Source organism: Symphalangus syndactylus, chromosome 8, assembly GCF_028878055.3.
Source record: "Symphalangus syndactylus isolate Jambi chromosome 8, NHGRI_mSymSyn1-v2.1_pri, whole genome shotgun sequence".
Taxonomy (NCBI): domain Eukaryota; kingdom Metazoa; phylum Chordata; class Mammalia; order Primates; family Hylobatidae; genus Symphalangus; species Symphalangus syndactylus.
This window is the reverse complement of record NC_072430.2, coordinates 136,714,602-136,740,912: the sequence shown is the minus strand read 5'-3', so window position 1 is coordinate 136,740,912 and position 26,311 is coordinate 136,714,602. Positions and strand designations below refer to the sequence as shown.

General features: G+C 39.8%; 1 protein-coding gene across 13 annotated transcripts in view; it reads right to left on the bottom strand.

Moving 5' to 3' along the window:
* Positions 1-26,311, bottom strand: part of DIS3L2 (DIS3 like 3'-5' exoribonuclease 2) — a 374,814-nt gene that overhangs the window by 237,661 nt on the left and 110,842 nt on the right. For all 13 annotated transcript variants that reach the window (XM_063645277.1, XM_055290976.2, XM_063645284.1 and 10 more), the window contains one exon: positions 3,404-3,638. In XM_063645277.1, the coding sequence (XP_063501347.1) occupies positions 3,404-3,638 (235 nt within the window). The remainder of the gene's footprint in view (positions 1-3,403; positions 3,639-26,311) is intronic.

The window sequence follows — 26,311 nt, the reverse complement described above, 5'->3', positions numbered from 1 at the left end:
CATTGGGGAGTGGATCTCTAAAAGGGGCCCAGGCCTTTGGCCCACTCTCTCTCAGGGGCTGGGGATAATGCAGACCTGTGCAGTTGTCCTCAAAGAAACTACTGTATGAATGTCTGAGATGCTGAGATGTTTCTCCTAATGCAGTGACAGGCACTTGCTACAGACAACAGGAGCAATGTGCTCTCTTACCAGAGAAACTGGTAGTTATCACGAAGATATAAATATTTCCTCAGCAAATAGGTATATGCTATAAATACACATGCAATATAGAGCATTTGCTTTGGGCAAAGAGACATAATACTAAAGCAAAAACAAACAAAAAAACACTTTTGAACACAAGCATGAACCAGGATTAATAATCCACTTGCAACTACAACACAAAGCAAAGAACCTTTCTAGAAGTCTCAGGAAAAGTTTGATATTCTTAAGGTTATGGTTTGTTTCAATAACAAACTTCAAAACCCTAAATAGTGCAAAAAGTACTAACATCCTAATGGTAACCAGATTTTTTTTATTATCCCAAGTAAGAGAAGCTGGTCGAAATATCCTTAAAAATGCTGTGATTTTTAAAAGAGCAAATTGCAATTTTCCTAAATATCAAGAGGGCAAGAAATGAGAAACAGCCATGTGGTTTCACAAACTCTCTATTTAGAGGCTAGCAGAAAAGAGAAATCTGTACCAGATACTGAGGGAAGGATTAAAGTTGTTCCCTCAGTCAGGGCTACTAAGGAAGTAATATAAATAACAGTGGGCTAGGAAGGATGCAAAAAGAATAAGGAAAGAAACCTGCATACAGTGGGCTTATAATGTACTCAGTGATATTTACTTGTAAGAAAGACAGAGGGGCCAGGCACAATGGCTCACACCTGTAATCCCAGTGCTTTGTGAGGCCAAAGCAGGAGGATCGCTTGAGGCCAGGAGTTCAAGACTAGCCCTGGCAACACAGCAAGACCCTGTCTGTATTAAAAAACAACAACAACAACAAAAATTATCTGGGTGTGGTGGTGCACACTTTAGTCCCAGCTACTCAGGAGACTGAGGCAGGAAGACCGCCTGAGCCCAGGAGGGCAAGGCTGCGGTGAGCTATGATCACACCATTGCACTCTAGCCTGGGCGAAAATGTGAGACCCTGTCTCGAAAGGAGTGTGGGGGAAGAATTATAATAGAGGGTGAATCAAGAGGAGGTACAGCATCAGAGTTTCCCAAAACTCTGGGTTGGATGCTAACAAAGTAAACCGTTAGCATCCAACCCAGGCATCAATTCTGCTGTTACTTCCATCCATCAGTATTTCCTTGTCCTCCTATTTGTACCAACCACTAATGAGAGATCAATGTGTCTTATCCCTTCACTTGGAGCCCAGAGGAAAAGAGGCTGCTGAGATCTGCCAAACCTATCACCAGAGCTGGGTTTCCACGAAGTAGTTTTAAGCCAAATACTCAATATGCTTTAAAGTGTTCCTTTGCCTGGCTTTATCCTGTGAATATCTCTCTTCCTTGCTGATCTTGTTAATGAAGGATTTGGCTACTTAGAGTCCTGGTTATTTGCCACTCTTCTCACTGAAAATACATGACTCATAGTACTAATGTGATTACGATGATACATATTTACTTTAGGAGGAATGTCACAGTATTCAACTATTTTTAAAGGAAAGAAAGTAGAAAAATCGCAAGAATAAAATGTCAAGGAATAGCATCCAAAAGGAACTGGCTGAGCTCTGAACAGGGAAACCACTAGTTATCTAAACATGTCCCCAAACAAAAGGAACCTGGGTACCCTGAAGGCAGTGATACCTGGCGGAGCCCATAGCAATACCTGACACAGGAAGTAGTAGCCTCTTCAGTCAAGAAGAATTTCAGTATATGTGTTGCTGAAGCGAGCACCAGTCAAGAAGAATTTCAAAGTTGGAAAGTCATTCTGAATGAGGAGTACTTGGCACCAAAAAAGACACATGCTTTCAAAAAATGCTTTCTTTCACAGATCACTACCTCCTCAGCAATGGAGAAAAGTAGTCACCCTTCTGCTGTCATGTCCTGAAAATACCTTCTGCTTTCTTTATGCTGGGGGGACATATGCTCACCAGTCCCTAAACAAGTTGTCTGCTGAACATCCTCCTTTAGTAATCTTCTGGCATTTCTCCTAGCCTTTCATGGGAAGTGTGCCAGAAACTTCTTCTTGATAACAAAGCTCATTATCTAGTCAGCCTGGCCAGGTCAGAGTTGGTTGGTTTCCATTAATAGTATACATAAAATTCAATTTGGCTAGAAAATATACTCCTTCTATGTAGAATCTCTTCGAAATCTCTACCTTGAAATACTCAAATTGTACTTAATACTTTCCTTAAGTCTCCTAAAGTGTGGTCAAGTAGGGTCTGTGGTCACAGCTCTCATGTGTTTACAACTGCTTTTTTTCCTGCATCCAGAGGACCCATGGCTTAGGTTTCAATCAGAGAAAACAAAACTGGCTTTTTAAAAGGCTTAGACTCAAAATACTTTCTAAGGCTATTTGTTTATAAAATTTTGGGTGATCCATGCCCACCAGAAATGACAAAAAAAACTTTTTTATTTTTATTTTTGAGACGGAGTCTCACTGTGTTGCCCAGGCTGGAGTGCAGTGGTACAATCTCGGCTCCCTACAAGCTCCGCCTCCCAGGTTCACGCCATTCTCCTGCCTCAGCCTCCAGAGTAGCTCGGACTACAGGCACCCGCCACAACTCCCAGCTAATTTTTTTTATTTTTTTTATTTTTAGTAGAGACGGGCTTTCAACGTGTTAGCCAGGATGGTCTCGATCTCCTGACCTCGTGATCCGCCCACCTTGGCCTCCCAAAGTGCTGGGATTACAGGCGTGAGCCACCATGCTCGGCCCACGCCTGGCTAATTTTTTTGTATTTTTAGTAGAGACAGGGTTTCACCGTGTTAGCCAGGATGGTCTCAATCTCCTGACCTCATGATCCGCCCGCCTAGGCCTCCCAAAGTGCTGGGATTACAGACATGAGCCACCGCGCCCTGCCAACAAAAATACTTCTAAAAGATACTTAAAGTAAAACTGAGAGTAAAATAAAGTGATTTTTCATAAGAATATTACATACCAGTTTAATTGTGTTCACATCATCCACAGGATTGCGCCTATCGCAAGAGATGTCAACGTTAACCAGCAACACAGCTCAAGCCTATTAGGAATGTGGCAACTGCAACTACGGCCCACACAAACCGCTGGAAGCACTTTCATCCCCTCTTTCATAACCAGCAGCTAAACCTGTCAAAGATTCCCCTTTTCTAAAAGCTGCCACAGGTCAAAAATTAGGACTGTATCAATTGCATTGTGTTATTTACTCTGTAGCAGAGAGGGAATTCCAATACTTAATCAGTGTTCTTTAAAAAAAAAAGTCAGACAATAGTACTCACCTTTTTCAGAAACACAAACTGAGAGTTTCTTAACACCATCAACCAGCACATTTTGTGTGATGCCATGTCCATCTTCTGAGTCACTGCCATCAAACTGAGCCTCTACAATGACATCAGGACTGTCATTATAGCTTTTCAGGGACTGTTGCGGGAGATGGTGTCCACAGAGCTCCTCAGGGATATCTGATTCATACGCAGCTTCTGTTTCTTTGTCATTGCTCTCTGGTTTAACTACCTAAAGAAAACAGAAAAATTCTGCTAAATCACTGAGAGAGAAAAAAAAAAAAGAGCAGATTTTTCTTTTCTAAGGAAGAAACTGCATATTCAGAAGCTAACGGTATTGGACACTAATCATGTAGTTCGAAAAAGGAACTTTATTTTCCAGAAGCACAGACCGCCTAATGCACATAATCAATCCAGCAAAGCCAGGTTGACACTCAGCTCTTCAGGATGCCCCAAATTAATGCCTTATCCACTTCTCATATTTCTGATGTACATTTTCATCCCCTCTCCCCAAAGGCCCTGAATACCAGAAGTAGTACCATGCTGCTTCATAAACGCTCACCATATAGGAACACTTAGTAAGTTAGAGAATGATAAAAGAACTCAACAAAGTATGCCACAGTGTTCCTAAAGGAAACCAAGGAAACCACAAGAATACAAGATGAAGTGGAAAAAAACAAAATTAAGTGTGAACAAGAGTTTATAAAATGTTCTTATAAAAATATAAAGCTTTATTGGCCAGGTGCGGTGGCTCAAGCCTGTAATCCCAGCACTTTGGGAGGCCAAGGCGGGGGGATCATGAGGTCAGGAGATCGAGACCATCCTGGTTAACATGGTGAAACCCTGTCTCTACTAAAAATTAGCCGGGCGTGGTGGCAGGCACCTGTAGTCCCAGCTACTCGGGAGGCTGAGGCAGGAGAATGGCATGAACCCGGGAGGCGGAGCTTGCAGTGAGCTGAGATCACGCCACTGTACTCCATCCAGCCTGGGCGACAGAGTGGGACTCCGTCTCAGAAAAAAAATATATATATATATAAATACAAAAATATATATAGATAAATATATATATATATTTAAAGGCTCAGGCCTTTAGTTTCTATTATGTATTTATTCTGCCACTAATGGTTCCACAAAGGATTTGGTTCCCATCAACCATGGAGAAAATATCATAGGTACCAGAATTCTGACTTTGTTATACAATCTGCAGGCTGAACTTTCTCACAGTGAAAGGTCTTTCTCTGCATGTATGTGTATATATAGACATATACATATATACGTATATGTATATATGTATACATGTATGTATATATGTATATGTATATATGTATACATGTATGTATATATGTATACATGTATACATATACATGTATGTATATATGTATACAAATATATGTATATATACGTATAAAGCACACACACTGATGGACATTTACACTACAATACTAATGAAGCAAGTAGAGGAAAAAAATCCAGGCCAGGCGCGGTGACTCATACCCGTAATCTCAGAGCTATGGGAGGCCAAGGCAGGAGGAGTTTAAGACCAGCCTGGGCAACATATTGAGACCCTGTCTCTAAAAAAAATTTAAAAATCAACCAGGCATAGCTGGGGGGCGGCGCACCTGTAGTCCTAGCTACTTGGGAGGCTGAAGTGGGAAGATTACTTGAGCCTAGGAGTTAGGAGTTACAGTAAGCTATGATCATGCCACAGTACTCCAGCCTGGGCAACAAAGGGATATTCTCTCTCTAAAAAAAAAAATAAAAAACCAATCCAGATACTAATCCATTTTATGAGTTTGTCACATGCAGCACTCTGATGTCTATGGGCACTATATTAAAATATACCAGGTGTTACTGAGTCACTGAAAAAAATTGTGACCCTACATGTAAATCTGCCCATCCACATTAGCAAAAAAGCAGCAGATTTTGTAGGTTCTGGATGTTACTTGAATACCACATCCTTATTAATAATCTATTTCTATATGATAAATATCTATGTTCAATTTAAACATAATTAAAACTTAAATGATCACATGTATATACATAAATATAAAAAATGAATTTGATCACTACTTATAAACATTCCTTTTATTCTTTCAAACAAATGTTGCAATGCCCACCTCGTGCCAGGCACCGTCATGAGTCCTACATCCTAGCGGGGTGACAAATGATGAACAATTTACTCATTCAACAAGTCATTATGGAGTCCCTTTCATGGTGCCAGAAACTGTTCTAGGTGCCAACGGCAGAACAGTGAACACAATCAAAAGTCGACTAGTGAGAAGCGCAATTAAATATATTGAAAGAATGAGAAAGCTGGTTAAGTAAATGAGAGAATAATGGAGAGGGTGTGGCTAGTTTATCAGTAGGGTGACTAGGAAATACTGCTTAGAGGAAGCAGCATTTGAGCAGAGACCTGAATGAAGTAAGAGAGCTCTAGCAGTTTCACCATGTTTATATTTGATAGGTCTAATGTTCTAATTAAAAGTAACACAAAGATCATGCTTAGTGAAAGATCTTCACCTTATACAAGAGAGAAAAAGTTATTACATCTTTCCTAAAGCATTTTAATACAGTAGGTTCAATTAACATGACCATCCCTAGACAATTAATATTACAATATCGACTCAGAAAACCAAAGTAAAATATTACAAAGATATTAACGATCAGAATAAAGGTAAGAATATATCCTCAGTTTGTAAAAATTGACTCCATAAAAATATAGTAATAGAAAAACTTGTAAACAATGTTTTATTTTTTTTTTAGCAAAATTGTGCTCAAAACTTTTGAGCAAACTTTTTTTAAAACTTGGTTCCCAATCCCTGAGTACATTAACAAAATTTTCTTTTTTGCTTGTTTTGACTCGTGTCAGATTCATACATTCATTTGCCCATTCATCTGTCAATGGGAAGTTAGAAAGAGACACATCTCCCTCTCTTTAATACTACAAAAAAGTTCTACTGGCCAGACCGGCAATCTCCAAAAAGATTCCCTCAGGCCCCTTCCTGCAAGAGCTCATGTGAGTGAAGCTACAGCTAGGGCACTGATACACAGATTGAACATCCCTAATTTGAAAATCCAAAATGGTCTGAAATCTGAAACTTTTTGAGCATCAACATGACACTCAAAAGATATGCTCAGTGGACCATTTCAGATTTCAGATTTTAGGATTTAGGATGCTCAACTGGTATAATGTAAATATTCCAAAATCCAAAAAACATTCCAAACCCAATAAAACACTTCTGGTCCCAAAAAGGACCTTATTTTGGATAAGAATTCCTTATTCTGGATAAGGAATACACAGCCTGTACAATTAAAGAAACAGCTCTCCCAGCTGCACTTCTGCTTTACCACATAAGCCTTGTTTTAATAACTGACCCAAAGAAGATCATCCAAAAATAAGAAAATTTACTGACAAGTTACAGCAGAAAAAGAATTCGATATCACTCAAAACAACAAATTCATTCAATTTCCTTAAATGTGCCAGGCAAATTCAGAAATATTTAGGAACATCTACCCCGACCATCCTCAAAGAACTAATACAACCTTGGGTACTGTCAGAGCAGCCTAAGCACAGGCAGAAGGCACAGGTGTATACCCTATGTCTAAAGCATGGTGGCTATATACAATCTCGGGTTTAATGGTTTTTCCTGTATCGTCCCCATACATACTTTATCTCAGAGAGAGAAGTTCTGGGCAAGAAAGCAACTGTCATGCTGCAGTTGGTCTAGCAGGTAAAAGGTAGTCTCCTGGAAAGACATTACGGGTCAGGCGTGGTGGCTCACACCTGTAATCCCAGCACTTTGGAAGGACAATGCAGGCAGATCACTTGCAGTCAGGAGTTCAAGACCAGTCTGGCCAACATGGTGAAACCCTGTCTCTACTAAAAATACAAAAATTAGCTGGGTGTGGTGGCGCACGCCTGTAATCCCAGCTACTCAGGAGGCTGAGGCAAGAGAATCAATTGAGCCCAGGGGGCAGAGGTTGCAGTGAGCTGAGATCACGCCACTGTACTCCAACCTGGGCAACAGAGTGAGACTCTGTCTCAAAAAAAAGAAGAAGAAGATGACATTATGCAAAGAGCTCAGGCCTTTAGTTTCTATTTTGTATTTATTTCTGCCACTAGTGGTTCCACAAAGGATTTGGTTCCCACCAACCACGGAGAAATATCATAGGTACCAGAATTCTGACTTTGTTATACAATCTGCAGGCTGAACTTTCTCACAGTGAAAGGTCTTTCTCTGCATGTGTGTATATGTGTGTGGGGGGATATAAATTGCAATCAGAGTGATTCTGCCCGCCTACTTACTTAATAATTTATGCTTTGGCTCATGCATATGAAGTTTAAGAAGAGAATGGGAAGAGAAGGCAACATGGTTTGGCTGAGACCCCACCCAAATCTCATCTTGAATTGTAGCTCCCACAATTCCAACGTGTCATGGGAGGGACCAGGTGGGAGGTAATTGAATCATGGGGGGCTGGTCTTTCCTGTGCTGCTCTCATGATAGTGAATAAGTCTCACATGATCTGATGTTTTTATAAAGGGGAGTTTCCCTTAATAAGTTCTCTTCCCTTGTAGGCCGCCATGTGAAACGTGCCTTTCACCTTCTGCCACGACTGGAAGGCCTCCCCAGACACGTGGAAAAGTGAATCCATTAACCACTTTCTTTTGTAAATTGCCTAGTCTTGGGTATGTCTTTATCAACAGCATGAAAATGGACTAATACAGAAGATCAGTGGAAAGCAACAACCAGAGTACGGCAAGCTTAACTGTAGAGCATACTCAAAAACTAACCTGCGTCTGACTTTGTGATAATCTTCATGGTTTATACTGAAGAATTAGTGTTGTAGGAGCTAAATTCACTTTTGAGTTACTAAACCAACAAATGCTATAAGGCAGCAGTCTCCAACCTTTTCAGTGCCAGGGACTGGTTTTGTGGAAGACAATTTTTCCACAGACCAGAAGTGGGGGGCTGTTACGGGATGAAACTGCTCCATCTCAGACCATCAAGCATTAGATTCTCATAAGGAGCATGCAACCTAGATCTCTTGCATGCACAGTTCATAGTAGAGTTCATGCTCCTATGAGAATCTAATGCCCCTGCTGATCTGACAGGAGGCGGGGCTCAGGCAGTAATGCTCACTTGCCCACTGCTCACCTCCTGCTGTGTGGTCCAGTTCCTAACGGGCCACAGACCAGTACCAGTCCATGGCTCAGGGGTTGGAGACTCCTGAGGTAATAGGACTTAATCAATTAAGTCATTCAAAACTGTGCAATTAAAATATAAATTAATGTGTTACTTCTTTAAAGCATTTTATTCTACGTTATTATCCTAAGACACATAAGAAAAGAACAAAAGGTATGGGGGAAAAAGATCATTATGAGATCACAGGTGTACTCTCTAACCATCCCATATTGCATACTGGTTAAAAGTAAGGATGTGAGGCCGGGCACGGTGGCTCATGCTTGCAATCCCAGCACTTTGGGAGGACAAGGTGGGCAGATCATCTGAGGTGGTCAGGAGTTCGAGACCAGCCTGGCCAACATGGCAAAACCCTGTCTCTACTAAAAATACAAAAATTAGCCAGGCATGGTGGCATGTGCTTGTAGTCCCAGCTACTTGGGGAGGCTGAGGCAGGAGAATAACTTGAACCCGGAGGCAAAGGTTGCAGTGAGCCAAGACTGTGCCACTGCACTCCAGCCTAGGCGACAGAGCAAGACTCCGTCTCAAAAAAAAAGAAAAAGTAAAGGTGTGGGACTCCTTAGAGAAATGGCTAATTCAAATCTGGAGCCGGAAATGGACAAGACAACCCTGGAACCTCCTGTCATACTGGGAAAACAAGAAAGCTATCAATGGCTACTAGTGTCTTGTCTAAAAGATGCAGGAAGTATCATAAAGGGGCTTTCTCTGGTCAACTATGGAGAATTCTACACATTTATTCTACCTGGCCTGTACAAACTGTACGTCAAGGCAACCAAGTAATTGATGAGGTAAAGTTTTTCTTCATACAAGTGTTTCAGCTAATTAAATTAAGAAATAAAAAAAAAAAAGGCTTTAAGTATCGCCATTTTGCCATTCCTACTGAATAATGGATTCAGGTAATGGTCATCAATGGTTGCTAAAACCAGTAAGTCGTAAGCTGATGGAGAGGGAGTTTTATAATGTATGAACGTTTTATAATGGGTGGACCACAGAGGTAATAATAATGGATGGATGTTTTATAATGGGCGGACCAGAGTTTTATAATGGATGGACCAGAGAGGCAATACCTGAACCCACTGAAATATATGCATATTGTAAAAAGAGAAAGAACCAAAGTGCTTCCTGATTCACTATATCAGGAAGTACACATCACCACCTATGAAGTATTTTTTTCCCCAAAATTAAACCTGATCCAATATAGGAAATGGAACACAGGAACATGTTAAACAATACTACCATGCACACTCAATCACATTCAGAATGTGAGAAATTTTGTAGGACAAATAACCTAGTTTTGCCAACAAATAAATTGCAAGAAAAAAGGGTAAGCCTATAGATTAAAATATTTGTTACTTATCAACAAAAGGCAATTTTGTAGGCTTTATTTTAATACTGATTCTAACCAACTGTATTTTTTTTTTTTTTTTTTTTTGAGACAGAGTTGCACTTTATTACCTACGCTTGAATGCAGCGGCACTACCTTGGCTCACTGCAACCTCCGCCTCCCAGGCTCAAGAGATCCTCCCACTTCAGCCTCCCAAGTAGTTGGGACTACAGGCACATGCCACCATACCTGGCTAATTTTTGTATTTTTTGTAGAGATGGGGTTTTGTCATGTTGCCCAGGCTGGTCTCGAACTCCTGAGCTCAAGCAATCCACCCATCTTAGCCTCCCAAAGTGCTGAAATTACAGGTTTGAGCCACCATGCCCAGCCCTGTATTTTTAAAAAAGAAAAGAAAGGGAAAAAAAGGAGGAGAGACAAAAATCTGAGAAATGTAAATAGTGATTAGATAATGAATATCATTAATTTGTTATGACAGTTTTTGAAAAATCTCTAACTTTTGGAGATACCTGAAGTATTTAGGGATGAAATGATGGATCCATCCATACTCACTTCTTAGGTGATTTCATGCAGTCTTTTGGCTTTCAATCTCTCTCTACATGCTACTAACTCCCAAAGTTAAGTGCCTAGCTCAATCTTTCCCCCATCTCCAGACTTATATTCAATTGCCCAGATGACATCTCAAACAAGAGAACCCTTGATCCCCACTAGCTCCTCACCCAGCACACTCTCTCAGCAGATGACATCACCTTCCAACCAGTTCCTCCAGCCCTAAACTGCAGCACTACCCTTGACTCTCTCCCTCTCATTCCCCACATTCAATCCATCAGAAGAGCCCAGTGGCCTTTCCTTTAAATGGATTTTCTTGCCATTTCCACTGTTACTACATAAACCCAAACAACCTTTATTGCCATGCTGAATTACTGCAATAATTGGTCTCTTGATTTCCATTTTGGATCAATAAAGTTAGAGCGATTCTTTTAAAACACAAATCAGATCATGTCATTCTCCCAACAGCTTTCCAACCTCCTCCCATTGCCATGCTACAAGGCCTTATCAAGACATTTTTCTATCCTCATGTTCTACAATTTCTTCTTTTGCAAATGACACTCCAACTCCAGAGACTTTCTTGCTGTTCCTAGAATACTACAACCTTCCATCTTAGGGCTTTTTCACTTGCTATCCTTCTATCTGGAAAGCTCTCTGCCTGGCTATTCATAGGGGCTGCCCTCTCATTTTGTTCAAGTCTCTGCTCAAATATCTGCCTGTCAGAGAAGCTCCCCTGATTACAGTAAGTGAAATAGCCCCACCTTGCTATCATTTCTCTATCCCCTTAACCAGCTTTACTTTCTTTTCTTTTCTTTTTTTTTTTTTTTTTTTTTTTTTTTTGAGACAGAGTCTTGCTCTGTCGCCCAGGCTGGAGTGCAGTGGTGCGATCTGGGCTCACTGCAAGCTCCGCCTCCCCGGTTCACACCGTTCTCCTGCCTCAGCCTCCCGAGTAGCTGGGACTACAGGCGCCTGCCAGCCACCACGCCTGGCTAATTTTTTATATTTTTAGTAGAGACGGGGTTTCACCATGTCAGCCAGGATGGTCTTGATCTGGTGACCTCGTGATCCGCCCGCCTCAGCCTCTCAAAGTGCTGGGATCACAGGCGTGAGCCACTGTGCCTGGCCTTATCCAGCTTTATTTTCATTTGCACTTACCACTATCTGAAAGTATGTATCTCCTTATTTACTTTCTGTTTCCCCAACTAGAATATAGGTTTCATGAACATAGAGGTATCTATTCTCTTCACTGCTGTATTCTGAGTTGAGAGCAGCATTTAGTAGCCACTGAAATACATGCTAACAGAGTCAACAAATATGATAAATTAGGAAATGATTTGTTCAGAGTCTATCTTCCCTGATAAACTCCATGACGTGCCCATGGCTAGGCCTGGCACACAGTAGTACTCAATAGTCTTTCAAATAAACAGCCAGAGATGGCACACTGTATCTAATATCTCCACATATCTAAAATCCATCCATCTCTTAAGACCTACTCCAAAAAGCATGAATTTTCTATAATCCAAAATCCACCACATAATCTTCCCAGTTCCTCTCTATCCTCCTGCCTGCCCAGGCAAGAATAATTTCTCTTTCTTTGAAGTCCCAAAACAATTTATCTGTACCTCTTCTTCAGCACTTCTCAATTTCTTTACTACATTATTGTTATCTAAGCATATGATTTATCTCATCTGTTACGACTATCTGCTCACTAATTATATAGAAACTTACATAATTAATTAATCTAAGTACTCAATGTTTGATGAATAAATGGATAAACAGGTAGAAGAACAATAAAATGAACATAGGAGATTATCAAGATGCAAGAGCTTTCAGAAAAGTTCTCAAGCACAAGTGTATGTGGGTTAGAAACTAGTAGCCCAATTTTCCTTGACTCTGTAAAGTAAGAGGCTTTCTTCCACGGGGTTGTCTTTGAAAGAGTTAAGAAGTCTAAATCAGTGGTTCTCAACTTTGAAAGTTAGCAGATCTCTCTGAGAATCAGATGAAAGCTGTAAACCCTTCCTCCCGGGGGCAGGGGGAAGGGCTGCGGTGGGGAAGGGCATATCTACAAGTAGATAGAAAATACTCCAGGCTGGGCGCAGTGGCTCTAGCCTATAATCCCAGCACTTTGGAAGGCCAAGGCGCGTGGATGACCTAAGGTCAGGAGTTTGAGACCAGCCTGGCCAACATGGCAAAACCCCGTCTCTATTAAAAATACAAAAATTAGCCAGATGTAGTGGCACGCGCCTGTAGTCCCAGCTACTCAGGAGGCTGAGGCAGGAGAATCACTTGAACCTGGGAGGTGGAGGTTGCAGTGAGCCAAGATTATGCTACTGCACTCCAGCCTGGGTGATACAGCGAGACTCCATCTCAAAAAAAAAAAAAAGAAAAAAAAAAAGAAAGAAAAAGAAAGAAAGAGAAAGAAAGAAAAGAAAAGAAAGAAAGAAAGAAAGAAAGAAAGAAAGAAAGAAAGAAAGAAAGAAGAAAGAAAGAAAGAAAGAAAGAAAGAAAGAAAGAAAGAAAGAAAGAAAGAAAGAAAATACTCTATAACAAAGTACAGTAAAGGGCCTGATGCTGAAGGATACCAGTTCAGGCTGGCCAATATTTTGGAGAACTCTGGGCTCAGAGTGAAAGAAGGGGCCCTGAGGATAGCAGATATATTACTGACATGGTTAACTGAGGACTTTTTAAATTCCTCTGGTTTCTCCATAGACCTGCGAGGGTGGGGCAGCTGACTGCACTTATTACCTGAGTGCATGCTGCAAATGGGATTATTTCTCCCTTGGAGATTTAGTCTAATCTCTGGAGGACAGGGCAGAAACAGATTAGTGGGAGAATCAAATCACTGGATCATAAAGAACTTTTTCACTCTCAGTCTTTTTCCATGAACAGGGTGGGATGGGCATCACATAAAACCCTGCTGATAAAAATAAGCAGTGAAAATATAGACAGATATCAACTGAGGAGTATTGATAAGAAATAAATGGCATTTGCAGCCACTAAAAATGCTCTAGAAATAGCACATTACAATACTTATTTTAATCTATTTGACCTCACCGCCAACTCCCAGACATACACACAGAGAAACTTGTGTCAGATACACCCTGAAGTTAGTTTTACCAAGGACAGATCTGTAATCTACCTATTGTTTTCTTTTGGAAGGTAAAATCGGGCACTAAGAGTGGTATGGTAGTGTGCTGAAAGGAAAAAGTAAGCCTTTCTCCATCAGGCAGGATTCCCTATGCTCTGGAAGACGGAGAACAGCAACCTGGCCTCTACAACAGGACCCATGGTGGGGCAGTGGGTAGGGGTGGAGGGCACCCAGAAAAACCATGAGGGATGGCTGAAACTGAGGGGCATCTATGAGAGGCTCTCCACTTAAAGGAACAGAACTAAGCCCAGAATCCTGAGTTCAGAGACACAGGAGAAGAAGAGACACTCGTCTGGAAAAGTAGGCTGGGTATAGCATGATGTCAGAATTTTAAGGGGAACACAGGCCTTGTGTTGGCAGAGGAATGGCAAAATGCCTTGTAGCATCCTATTTCAAAGACAAGAACATTTGCTGGGTCAGAGACACTGTGCAATACTGGGAGCGGGAAATAGCTAAAGAAGATGTAATCTAAAAAGCTGGCAGAATTTTAGAAAACGTGAGAAAGTATGTTGGGAAATATGTTTTAAATATATATAAAAAACACTGCCACAAAAGAAAAATAATGATAAACTCAACTCTATTAAAACTTTTTATTCTAAGATATAATAAAAGAAATTTTAAAAGGCAAGCCACAGAGGGGCTCATATCCAGAATATATAAAGAACCTCTATAGATCAGTAAAAGACAAATAATCCAATAGAAAAATGGAAGAAAAGGCTTAAAATACTTCACAAAATAGAGATGCCAAGTAGCAATAAAGATGGAAAGGTGCTCTGCCTTATTAGTCAGAGAAATGCAAATTAAAGCCACAATGAGATATCACTACAAACCCACAGATGGGCAAAACCCAAAAATTCTGATAATACCAAATGCTAGCAAGAACACACAGCAGTACATATCTAGTGTGAATGTAAACTGGTCCAGCCCTTTGTAGAAGAGATCAGGACTATGAGGGAAAGTAGAAAGCAGATCCACTGGACTCCAGAGCCCTGGCTTATTCCACTACACTGCCCTGTCTCCTTCAGGATTCTGACAGGTGCACATGAAAAAGAGGTATCTAAGCTGAGAAAGAACATATGGAAAAGCAAAGAGATAAGAAAATGCAAATTCTCCTTTAGGAATGGCAAATAATCGTGAAAATATATAACAAGAGTGAGAAAGGAAGATCAAGATGTCAAGAGCCCTAAGTGCCAACTTAATGAGTTGGGCCTTTACTGTCAAGTCAGTGAAGTGTGACAGCAGAGTGGAGTGGTTCAGAGCACAAACTCGAGAGACAACACAACTGGCTTGAGTCATGGCTCTGCACTTACCTGCAATGCCACCTTGGAAAAGTAGTTTCTTTGAATCTCAATTTCATTATCTTTAAAATGGGGGCAAGAGTGTCTAATATCAGACAACTATTGTGGGAACAAAGATAACAAATGAAAAACTCTTAGCACAAGTACCCGGAACATGGTAGGAGCTTAAGTAAAGTGAAGGATTTAATAACAATACACTCAGTTGGGAGCCTTTAAATCCTGAAGAACAACCTGAAGCAAGGGGAAGGGGAAGGAAGGGTCAAAAATAATTGCAAGGCCCTGAACTCAGACAACAGAAACAGAAAAATTAGGAGCAGTTACAAATAAGGAAACAAATATAGCCTTCAGATGACTCGAGAAGCGCAAGATGATGAGGAACATCCAGGTGGCAGCTGGAAATGTAGGTCTGGAGACTAGAAGTGTCTTGGAGGACAGAAATCAGATTAGAGAGTTACCCATAATATGGGTTGACAGTTAAGCAAAGGTGGCTCAGGGCCAAGTGTCTACTGAAAAGAGAACCTGAGGATAAAGCCCTTGGGGAAGACTCAAATAATGGGGTTTCAACAAGGAACAGGAGAGAGCAAAGTAGAGAGAATTTAAACATAACTATAGATACAGGAATCACAAGAAACACTGAAGTTTTTATTATGAATCTTCACATTCTATTGCACAATCGTCCCTGTGCTTTTATACACATTAACTGATTGGATCCACCCAATGACCCTGGGTGATGCACAGGAGAATGAGTATTTCCATTTCACAGAGGAGGAAATGACTTCAGACATGTCGCAATCTCACGGCTACTAAATGGCAGAGCTGTAACATGCATACAGGTCTAGGACTCTAAATCCAATTCTCTTAGTCCTGGACACTGGAGGAAATCATCCACAGGAGTTGAAAACAAATAGATTCAGAGTGAACCTCACCCATACGGCTCCCATCCCTGACACACATTGCATGAAATGCCTCTGAACCTTTTGTTGGCCTAGCAAATAATCAAAATTCAAGACTCAGCTCTTCTGTGAATGTTTCTCCGCTAACTTCTCTCTCTCTGCATAAATGTTGTTGCCTTCCTCTGCAGCACTGCTAGTCCTTAGCCATTCTTTCACTATAAGGTTCCTCAGCCAGGTGTGGTGGCTCAAGCTGTAATCTCAGCACTTTGGGAGTCCAAGGAAGGCAGATCACTTGAGCTCAAGAATTCAAGACCAGCCTGGGCAACATGGCAAAACTCCGTCTCTACCAAAAATAAAAAATTAGCCAGGCATGGTGACACGTGCCTGTGGTCCCAGCTACTCGGGAGGCTGAGGAGGAAGAGTCGTTGGGACCCAGGAAGTCAAGGCTGCAATGAGCTGTGATTGTGTCACTGCTCACGTGGTGAACCTGGGTAACAGTGCGAGATCCTTTCTCAAAAGCAAAAAAAAAAAGGTTCCTTGATGGGGCTATATTCCATTTATTTGTTTGCATATTTTTTCTTCCACTAGACAGTAAACCACATTACATTCATTTTTACATTTCTGAGAGTCTCCCACCACAATCCTTGACACAGAGAATGTGCTCAGTAAATATTGATTCTCTTTTCTCCTCTTCTGAAGAGAATGAGAAAGACTTGAATCAGCTGTAAAAGAAGCATTTGCAAAAAATAATGAGAAATACTAAGCAGCAAGAGCCAGCTAAATTAAAATGCATGTCCATAAGATACTTCATGATACTGCAACGTCCTCCATTAACACAATGTGTCTGGAAACCAGGAAATAGTCAACAATTATTTCATCAAAATTGAAAATTATCACTGTAAGAGATACAAGATAAATAAATGCAAATGAATAAAATTGGGAGACACTGAAATAAATTCATTTTTCTAAAATAATTCTATGCCTTCATATATAAATTATAACTCCAGTTTTCAATATAAATGCAAATATAACCATAAAGTTAACTGCTCCCCAACTTGAAAACAAGTGTCTTAGCAAGAAAAGTCACAAATGTCCAGATGAAGGAAAGAAAGCCTAGATCTGGCAACACCTCAGAGGGACATTTCCTGATCTTTCCAGAGTTGTGAAGTAGCAATCTGTCAATCAGAAAGCAAGAAATCTCGTCTACACTGTGTAGTAAGTTAGATCGATTGCAAACAGCAATTCAAACCTACCAGGATCTAGAGAAGAAACTGGTCACTTCAAAACTGTTTGATGTGCATTAGGTTTTTCTTCCCTTCCTTTTAAAATCAATATACTATATTTCAAAATTGAAAAGCAAACAGAAAAATTCCCTGTAACCAAAAAATTCTAATGGAATCCTAAATAAAAGTGCCAGGTAACCTTTCCATTATGCTGGCTCACCCGAACTCCAAGCATGAAACATTTCATAGCTTCCCTGTTTACTGATATAGAAAAAACCTTTCCTCAAGCACAAAGACCATCATTGAAGAGTACTGTTTTAAATCTTATAAAAAGAGCAAGTCTATAATAGCACTGGAAATTCTGTTGCAGCAAATAAACCCTATTACATTCTCCTTAGGCAGGGGGTTGCTATCAACTTGGTATTATGGAGTTTTTCCAAAAGATTCACATATACCTATGTCCACAGACATTTTCTGCTGAAATGGCTTGAGAACTGTGACCACTGACACTTCGTGCACAGAAAATAATGCCCTGTCCATCCCACTACCTGAGCCTCGGATTCAGAGCTAAAGCATGTCAGGAAGTCCAGCAAAGAGCTGCTTTTCATTTCTTAGCTTCCCTGGCTAGGCTTAAATGACAGCACTCACTTGCCACACATGTTTTAACAAACTTTCAAATCCCTTAATGGTACACTCGGGACAAAGGATAATACACTGTTCAGGAAACACCTTGAAGCCAAGAAAAGCAACTGATATTTCCACAGGGAGCTCTTGACAAGGCTTGCCAATAAGCTTTTCATTATAAAATTTAACTATGGGCACTATCATTTAAAAGACATATTTACAGACATTTTCAAGGGCGTATTTGTTGGGAACTTCGTTTGCTTAGGGTAGCTAATCCAAATGTACCTTTTATCTAGTTAACAGCCAAAGAATGAACAATTTCTCTCCATTCTTCCAATTACTCAGGCCAAGATCCCTGTGCAGTCCTTATCAATCAATCATTCGACTTCCTTCCCGACCCCACCTCAACCTCCCCCTCTCTCAAACACACAGCAACACACACACACACACACACACACACACACACACACACACACGCACACACACCCCACATCCCAACTGTCAGTTGATCTTGTCAGCTCTACCTTCATTGCCACCATCCTGGTTTAGTCTCCATCATCTCCATCCTGGACATAAGCAATAGCCATGTAAGGGTCTCCCTGCTTCTACCCTTGCCTCCTTTCAGTCTATTCCCAACATAATAGAGTGAGCCTATGAAACATAAGTGATATGTCAGTTCTCTACTCCTACCACTCTCAGCCTTGCCACTTCAATCAGAGCCAGAAACAGAATCCTACCTATGATGCACAGGCTCTACCTGACTGCACCCCCACCCCCGATCCCTCTGACCTCATCTCTGACAATTCTCTACCTCAGCCCCTTTGCTATTCCTTGAGCACACTAGGAACGCACTGTCATTCCCCAAGATCTCCATAAGGAAAGCTTCCTCTCTTCCTTTGTTTCTTCCCAAAGACATGCTCTCAGTGAGGTCTTCTTTCATCACCCTATTTAAAATCTCAATCCTTATCCCCCAAAATCATATTTCCTTTCCTTATTTTTTTCCTCCTCAGCACATATCACCATTGAGTATGCTACATATAGTATTTTATTTAATATTATTATGTCTTTCCCAGTGCAACACAAACTCCATGAAGGCCACTGCCACCTGAAACTCAAAACATCAAAAGCACTCTGGTCCTTCCCCTCAAAGCATTTCCCTTTCCTGTTCTTCTCTTTCTTCAAACACCACTACTACTACTTCCAGGCCACTCAAGCTGAAAACCTTGCAACCACATTTGACTCTTCCCACTGCTCAACACACCAGTCACCAAATCCTTCACTTACCTTTTTACAAGCAATCTTAGAGCTCCACAAATTCCCTGGTCTTCTAGGTGACACCACCCTATAAATCTCCAGAAATAAAAATTCTGATTACATTATCCGCTTATTCAAAAACATTCCCATGGGTTTCTCTTTCCTAGAGAAACTACTTATCAGCCAGGTACAGTGGCTCATGTCTATAATCCCAGCATTTTGGGAGGCCAAGGTGGAGGACTGCTTGAGCCCAGGAGTTTGAGACCAACCTGGGCAACATAGTGAGACCTCGTCTCTATTTTAAAAAGAGAGAGAAACTACTTCTCTATTCTTTGGCTTACAAGACCTTGACTTTCTCAATGTCCACTGACCTTTTTCAGTTATTTTAATCTTATCTGCCATTTCCTTCCATTATACACTATTCACAGACCACTGCAAACTCTGTCTTGGGTTAAATCCCACCAGCTCAATAACAGGTTTATTTTCTTTTCTTTTTTTTGAGACAGGGTCTCACTCTGTTGCCCAGGGTGGAGTGCACTAGTGTGATCACAGCTCACTGCAGCCTCGGCCTCCCAGGCTCAAGCTATCCTCCCACCTGAGTCTCCTGAACAGCTGAGACTACCAGTATATGCCAACATGCCCGGCTACCTTTATTTTTTGTAGAAACAGGGTCACTATGTTGCCCAGGCTGGTCTAGAACTCCTGGGTTCTCAAGATCCTCCTGCCTCAGCCTCCCAGAGTGCTGGAATTATAGGTAAGAGCCACCACACCCAGCCAAGAATAGGTCTCTCTAACAACTCAGAACAGCAGGATCTGTCTCTCTCTTTCTGGTTTTTTTGTGATACAGTACAGAAAACTATATTAACCCCCTTTAAAAATGGCTGAATTATGTTTTAACTCTTTTAAGAAAAAAAAGAAAAAGAGATTTGGAGAAATAATCAGCACCCATCAAGGAGCCCTCCTCTATGCTGACCTGGCTTGGACTGCAGGAGAAGAAGAGTTCAGAGATCTAAGGGTCTGGCTATAGGGCCTCTGCACACTGTTCCCACGTTTGAATCAGAATTACAAGTGTTCTGTAACATGTGCCCTCTCTCCTCTCCTGCATGGCCACCACAATCAACTAAAGAACCATAACCTAGCCGGGCGCGGTGGCTCACGCCTGTAATCCCAGCACTTTGGGAGGCCGAGGCGGGCAGATCACGAGGTCAAGAGATCGAGACCATCCTGGCCAACATGGTGAAACCCCGTCTCTACTAAAAATACAAACGTTAGCTGGGCGTGATGGTACGCGCGCCTGTAGTCCCAGCTACTCAGCAGGCTGAGGCAGGAGAATCACTTGAACCCGGGAGGCAAAGGTTGCAGCAGTAAGTGGAGATGGCACCACTGCACTCCAGCCTGGGCGACGGAGACTCCACCTCAAAAAAAAAAAAAAAAAAAAGAACCATAACCTAACTCCAGTACAAGCAAGCCTCCTTACTAAATCACTAACAAGAGTGAGAAGCAGGCATACTTCCCAGAGGAGACCCAGTTCACAGAACACAGCAGGATCCAACTAGAGTTCTCTCAGTACCAAGGTGATAAATATTTTTGATGCCGGAAATGAACAGAGAGCATTAGGCAATTTGACAGAATATCACACCAAGTTCTAAGGCTCAGAAACAGGAAAAAACAAACAAAAAAAGGCAGGAAGTAAATCTGGGTAAACTAGAAAAGCAAGCCCTAGGAAAAAATTTCCTTTTCTTTTTCTTTTCTCTGAGACAGAGTCTCACTCTGTTGCCCAGGCTGGCGTGCAGTGGCGCCATCCTGGCTCACTGCAACCTCCGCCCCTACGAAAGAATTTCTAACAGAGATAGAAGGACCGGATTTCTACTTGAACAGAGTTCACAGGAGGAATAATTATTGAATAATGGATGAACATATACACATGTATATAGATATACCTTGTACATGGGTGGTTGCTTTTTGACTCTTACTTTTTACTGTATTTTGACTTAAGTCTCTAAAACATAGTCAATGTATTAGTACTGCCTCTATTAGCTACTAGAGACCGAAAAACCAACTTGAACTGGCTGTCTTTTTTAAAGTAACTTATTAGCTTATGTAATTGAGACAATCTGATCAAATTGAGAGGCTCAGATGATATCTGTGGGACTGTGTGTGCACAGATGTGTGTATGTGCCTGTCTCAACTCAGCTTTCCTCAATATTAGCTCCCTTATCAGGATAGCTTCTCTCCTCATAGAGAAGGATGAAGGATGCAAGGATACCAGTAGCCCCAGAATTACATTCCATCCTCTTAGAGATCCCAGTAAAAAAATTAAAACAAAAACAAAACCTGAGAAACTCTTCACGAGAGACTCTGCAAATAAGTCCCAAGGCTGGGTCTGCTGGGGTTGATTTGGGTCACATGCCCATTCCTGCATCTATCACCATAGCAAGAAAGTGAAGTAGACTGATAATCCCCTGTATCTGAGGAATGTGGCCAATTTTTCAATGCTAGTAAAGAACAAAGTTGAAGTTTCCTTAGAAATGCTCAAGTAGGATCATTTTTTTTTCAAGTAGGATCATTTTAAAAGACAAGTCTCTGTATTTTTATTCATAGAATACTACACTGATAAAATAATACATAGAAGTCTACGTCTGTGGATATAATTTCCAGCTGCTTGCCAAAATGAAAGATTATTCCCCTTTTGGAATCACACCAATTTTTGACAGAGAATCAAAGCAGGGATATAACATCATTCAGGAAAGAAAATAACCTGTAAAGGTTAAACAACTTGTCAAATAAAGATCATCTGTATTTAAAGATTTTATGTGTGGAGAGACTTAGCTGCAGTCCCTTACCTCAGATTTCATCTTAGAAACACACTTAAATATCCTGGACCTCACTAAAAAATAAGATCAGGCCAGACGTGGTGGCTCACTCATGTAATCCCAGCACTTTGGGAGGCCGAGGAGGGCAAATCACTTGAGGCCAGGAGATTGAGACCAGCCTGGCCAATATGGTGAAACCCCATCTCTAATACAAATATAAAAATTAGCCGGGCATGGTGGTGCATGCCTGCAATCCCAGGTACTCGAGTGGCTGAGGCATGAGAATCATCTGAACCCAGGAGGCAGAGGTTGCAGTGAGCCGAGATCACCACTGCACTCCAGCCTGAGTGGAAGAGTCAAAAAAAATAAATAAATAAAATAAAAAATAAGCTCAATTTGCAGACCATTTCAGAAAATCAAACAGTATATAATAAAAAGATTTCAGGACAAGGGAGATTCAGGACAGTGATGTAAGAGCCATAATTCCGGAGCCTGAGGATACTCCATAGGATCAAGTTAGTATTAAGAAATCAACCACAATTATCTGAAAGGTCAGCCAACACTTGAATTACCACCCTCATATAAATATATATATATATCAAAAAAATTTTTTTTGAGGCAGGGTCTCACCCTGTCACCCAGCCTGGAGTGCAATGACGCAATCATGGCTCACTGCACCCCCAACCTCCAAGGTACAAGTGATCCTCCCGCCTCAGCTTCCCAAGTAGCTGGGACTATTGCATGCCATCACGCCCAGCTAACTTTTGTTTTTTTTTTTTTTTTTTTAGTAGCAATAGGGTCTTACTTTGCTGCCCAGGCTGGTCTTGGACTCCTGGGCTCAAGCGATCCTCCCGCCTTGGCCTCCCAAAGTGCTGGGGTTACAGGTGGGAGCCACCGCACTTGGCCCACCCTCATATATTGATGATAAAAACTGAAACCACATTTCTTTGATCAGTGGTTTCTGGCATACTGTAAAGTACATATTGCTAGATTTTAAAAATCTAAAATATATAGATTTCACGTATAGCCAACTCTAAAAATCTACTTATGTCTATAATCATCCTTGCCTTCTTCTGCAGTGCAAATACAGATGAAGTGATTCACTTCTTTCGCAAAAGACCAATCCCAACGCATGCTCTGAATACTACTTCTTGCTCTGAGGGTTTTGCTCCTTGGGTAATCCTTCTCTCCCCATCTCATTGCCTCTCCCTCTCTATGGTAAATCTTTCCCATATCAGCACATAAATGTTCTCTATTACCTCCCATCTTTGAAAACATTCCCATATTAACATTAGACACACTGATTCAAGAAAAAAGGCGTTACCAGGGAAAAAGAGGAACACTTTATATTGATAAGTGGCAATGTATTAGTAAAATATAATGATTACAAATGTATATGCACCTAATAAAAAAGCTTTAAACCACATAAAGCAAAAATTGACAAAAGTAAAAGGAGACATAAACAAATCCCCAATCATAGATATTTTCACAATTAAATAAAGTAAGACAAAAACCAGTAAGGAAACAGAAGCCCTGAACAACGTGAGCAGCCATAACCTAAGTGGCCTTTACAGAGCATAACACTGAACAACTGCAGAATATATAAGTTCAAGTGCACAGAGAATGTTTACCACGATAGACCATATGCTGAGCCACATGAATTTCTATAGGTTTCAAGAGCTTGATATCTTGCAGAGTATGCCCTCTGACTATAACACAGTTAAATTAGAAATGAATAGTAGTATGATATTCTAGAAAAGTTCCTAAGTATTTGAATATACACCTATACACCTGAAAATAAAGAATGGGTCAAAGAAAAAATACAAAGAAAACTTTAAATTATTTTGAACTGAATAGTAAAAATACAACATGCTAAATTTGTGCAATGCATCTAAAGTAGCGTCTAGAGAAAATGATATAGCTCTAAATGCTTATAATGGGAAAAAAGACTAAAATCAATTAGCCAAGCTTCATCTTCAGAAGTCTGGAGGTGGGGAGTATAAGAAGCTAATTTAACCCAAAATAAGTGGAAGGAAAGATACAGTAAATTTAAGAGAGAAAATCAATGAAATAGAAAATCAGAACAAAAAATAGAGAAAATGAATGCAACCAAAAGTTATTACATGAAAAGATTGATAAAATCTTCCACTAGAATGACAAAGAAAAAATAAAAATAAGGCACACGATTACCAATAATATTTCAGAAATTAAAGAGGGGCAATCATTAAAAATCTTACAGACATTAAAAGGACAGTAAAGGAATATTATGAACAGCTTTATGCCAATACAGTCTACCAATTAGATGAAATGAGTAAGTCCCGAGTGAAACAAATTACCAAGACAGACACCAGAACAGAAAATTTTAAGTCTTTAGTATCTGTTATCAATAATAGAAATGTCAAAAAAAAAATGTAGGGTCATGTTTAAAACCATCACACTCTATATCAATAAAGAAATTTAAACTGTAATTAAAAACCTAGTAGAAAAGAATACTCCAAGCCCATATGCCTTCACTAGTAAATTTTATCAAATACTTAAAAAGGAAATAATACCAACCCTATCATACTCTCTCAAAATACAGGGGAAGAGGAAACATTTCCCAACTCACTTTATGAGACCAGTATTACCCTGATACCAAAACCAAAGACATAATAATACCAGTAAGTCACAAGTTAATATCCTGATGAGGACACATGTTAGATCTGTCAACAAATTATTAGCAAACCAAACCAAGGAATAAAAACTTAATTTAACATTTTAAAATTAATCCTTGTAATTCAACGTTAACAGGAAAAAGAAAAGAACCTGTATAATCATTTCAATACACACATTTGAAACAATTCAACTTCTATTCACGATGTAAATTTCACTAAGACTATAAGGATATTTCCTCAGCTTGATAAAGGGCATCTATGAAAAACCTAAAACTAACATAATAACTAATGGAAAAGATAGAGGGCTTTCCTCATAAGATCAAGAACAAGGCAAGAATATCTCACTACTTGTGTTCAACATCATAGTGAAGGTTTCTTGTAAAGCATGAAAAAACTAAAAGGCATATAGATTAGAACAGAAAACATAAAACAGCCTTTATTCACAGACAATATATATGTAGAAAATCCTGCAGAATCTTTAAAGATGTACTAAAACTAATAACTAGGTTGCAGGACATTACAAATATACAAAAGTCAATTTCTATACACTAGCTATGAACAACTGGAAAATAAAATTAAGGAGATAATTTCAATTATCATAGTATCAAAAACATGAATGATTTAGTAAGAAATCTAACAAAATACATGCAAAACTTACACACTGAAAACTACAAAATCCTGTCAAAAGAAATTAAAGAAGACCTAAATAAATGGAGATAAATATCTGTTCACAGATTAGGCAACTCCAATCTATGCCATTTGGACCCCAAATTGATCTACAGACTCAATGCAATCCAAATAGGCTTTATTCATAGAAGTAGATAAGCCAATTCTAAATTTCCCATCAACATACACAGGAGCCCAAAGAGCCAAAAGAATTTTGAAAAACAAATACCACTAAATATTAAGGCTTACTACAAAGCTATAGTAATTAAGGAAGGATAGATAAATAGATTAATGGAACAGAATATAGAGCCTAGAAACAGAATCACATTTATATAGTAAATTGATTTTCAATAAAGATGTCATTGTAATTCAATAGGGAAAGGAGTCTTTTAAACAAATGTGCTGAAATAAGTAGATATCCACATGAGAAAGATGAAATTCAACCCTCACCTCACACCATATATAAAAATTAATTTGAAATGGGCCATAGACCAAAAAGTGAAAATTAAAACTACTATAAACCTTTTATAAGAAAAAAAAAGAGACTTGCAGAAACAGAGTAGAATGGTGGTTGCCAGGAGCTGGGGGGAAAAAGAAATGGGAGCTGCTGGTCAATGAATATAAAGTTCTAGTTGTATAAAATGAATTAAGTTCTAGAAATCTGCTGCACATCATCATGCATACTTAAAAATACCATGCACTTAAAATTTTGGTAAGAGGGTAGATCTCAAGTTAAACGTTCTTACCACAATTTTAAAAAGAAAGAAGAAAAGGAGAAATCTTTGCAACTTTGGGATAGACATATATTAGATAGGAAACCAAAGGCATAACTCATTAAAAATTTTGATAAATTGGATTTCACCATAATTTAAAACTTCTGCTCTTCAAAAGTTACCCTTAAGAAATTTAGGTAGCAAAGGACTTTTGTCCACATTATATAAAGAACTCTTATAAGTCATTAAAATGAAAGCAAAAAATGTATAAAAGACTTACACAGACACATCAGAGAATAACATATATATTAATGGGTATAAATACAAAAAATAGTCAGCATCATTTTGTCATCAGGGAAATTCAAAGCAAAATATAACAAACAGTAACAAAGGAGATAACACTATACATCCACCAGAATGGCTATAATTATAATATGTGCTGGTGAGGATGTAAAGAAACTGAATCTCTCATATATTTTTCATGGGAGTGAGAAATGGTACAGCTACTTTGGAAAACCACTTCATAA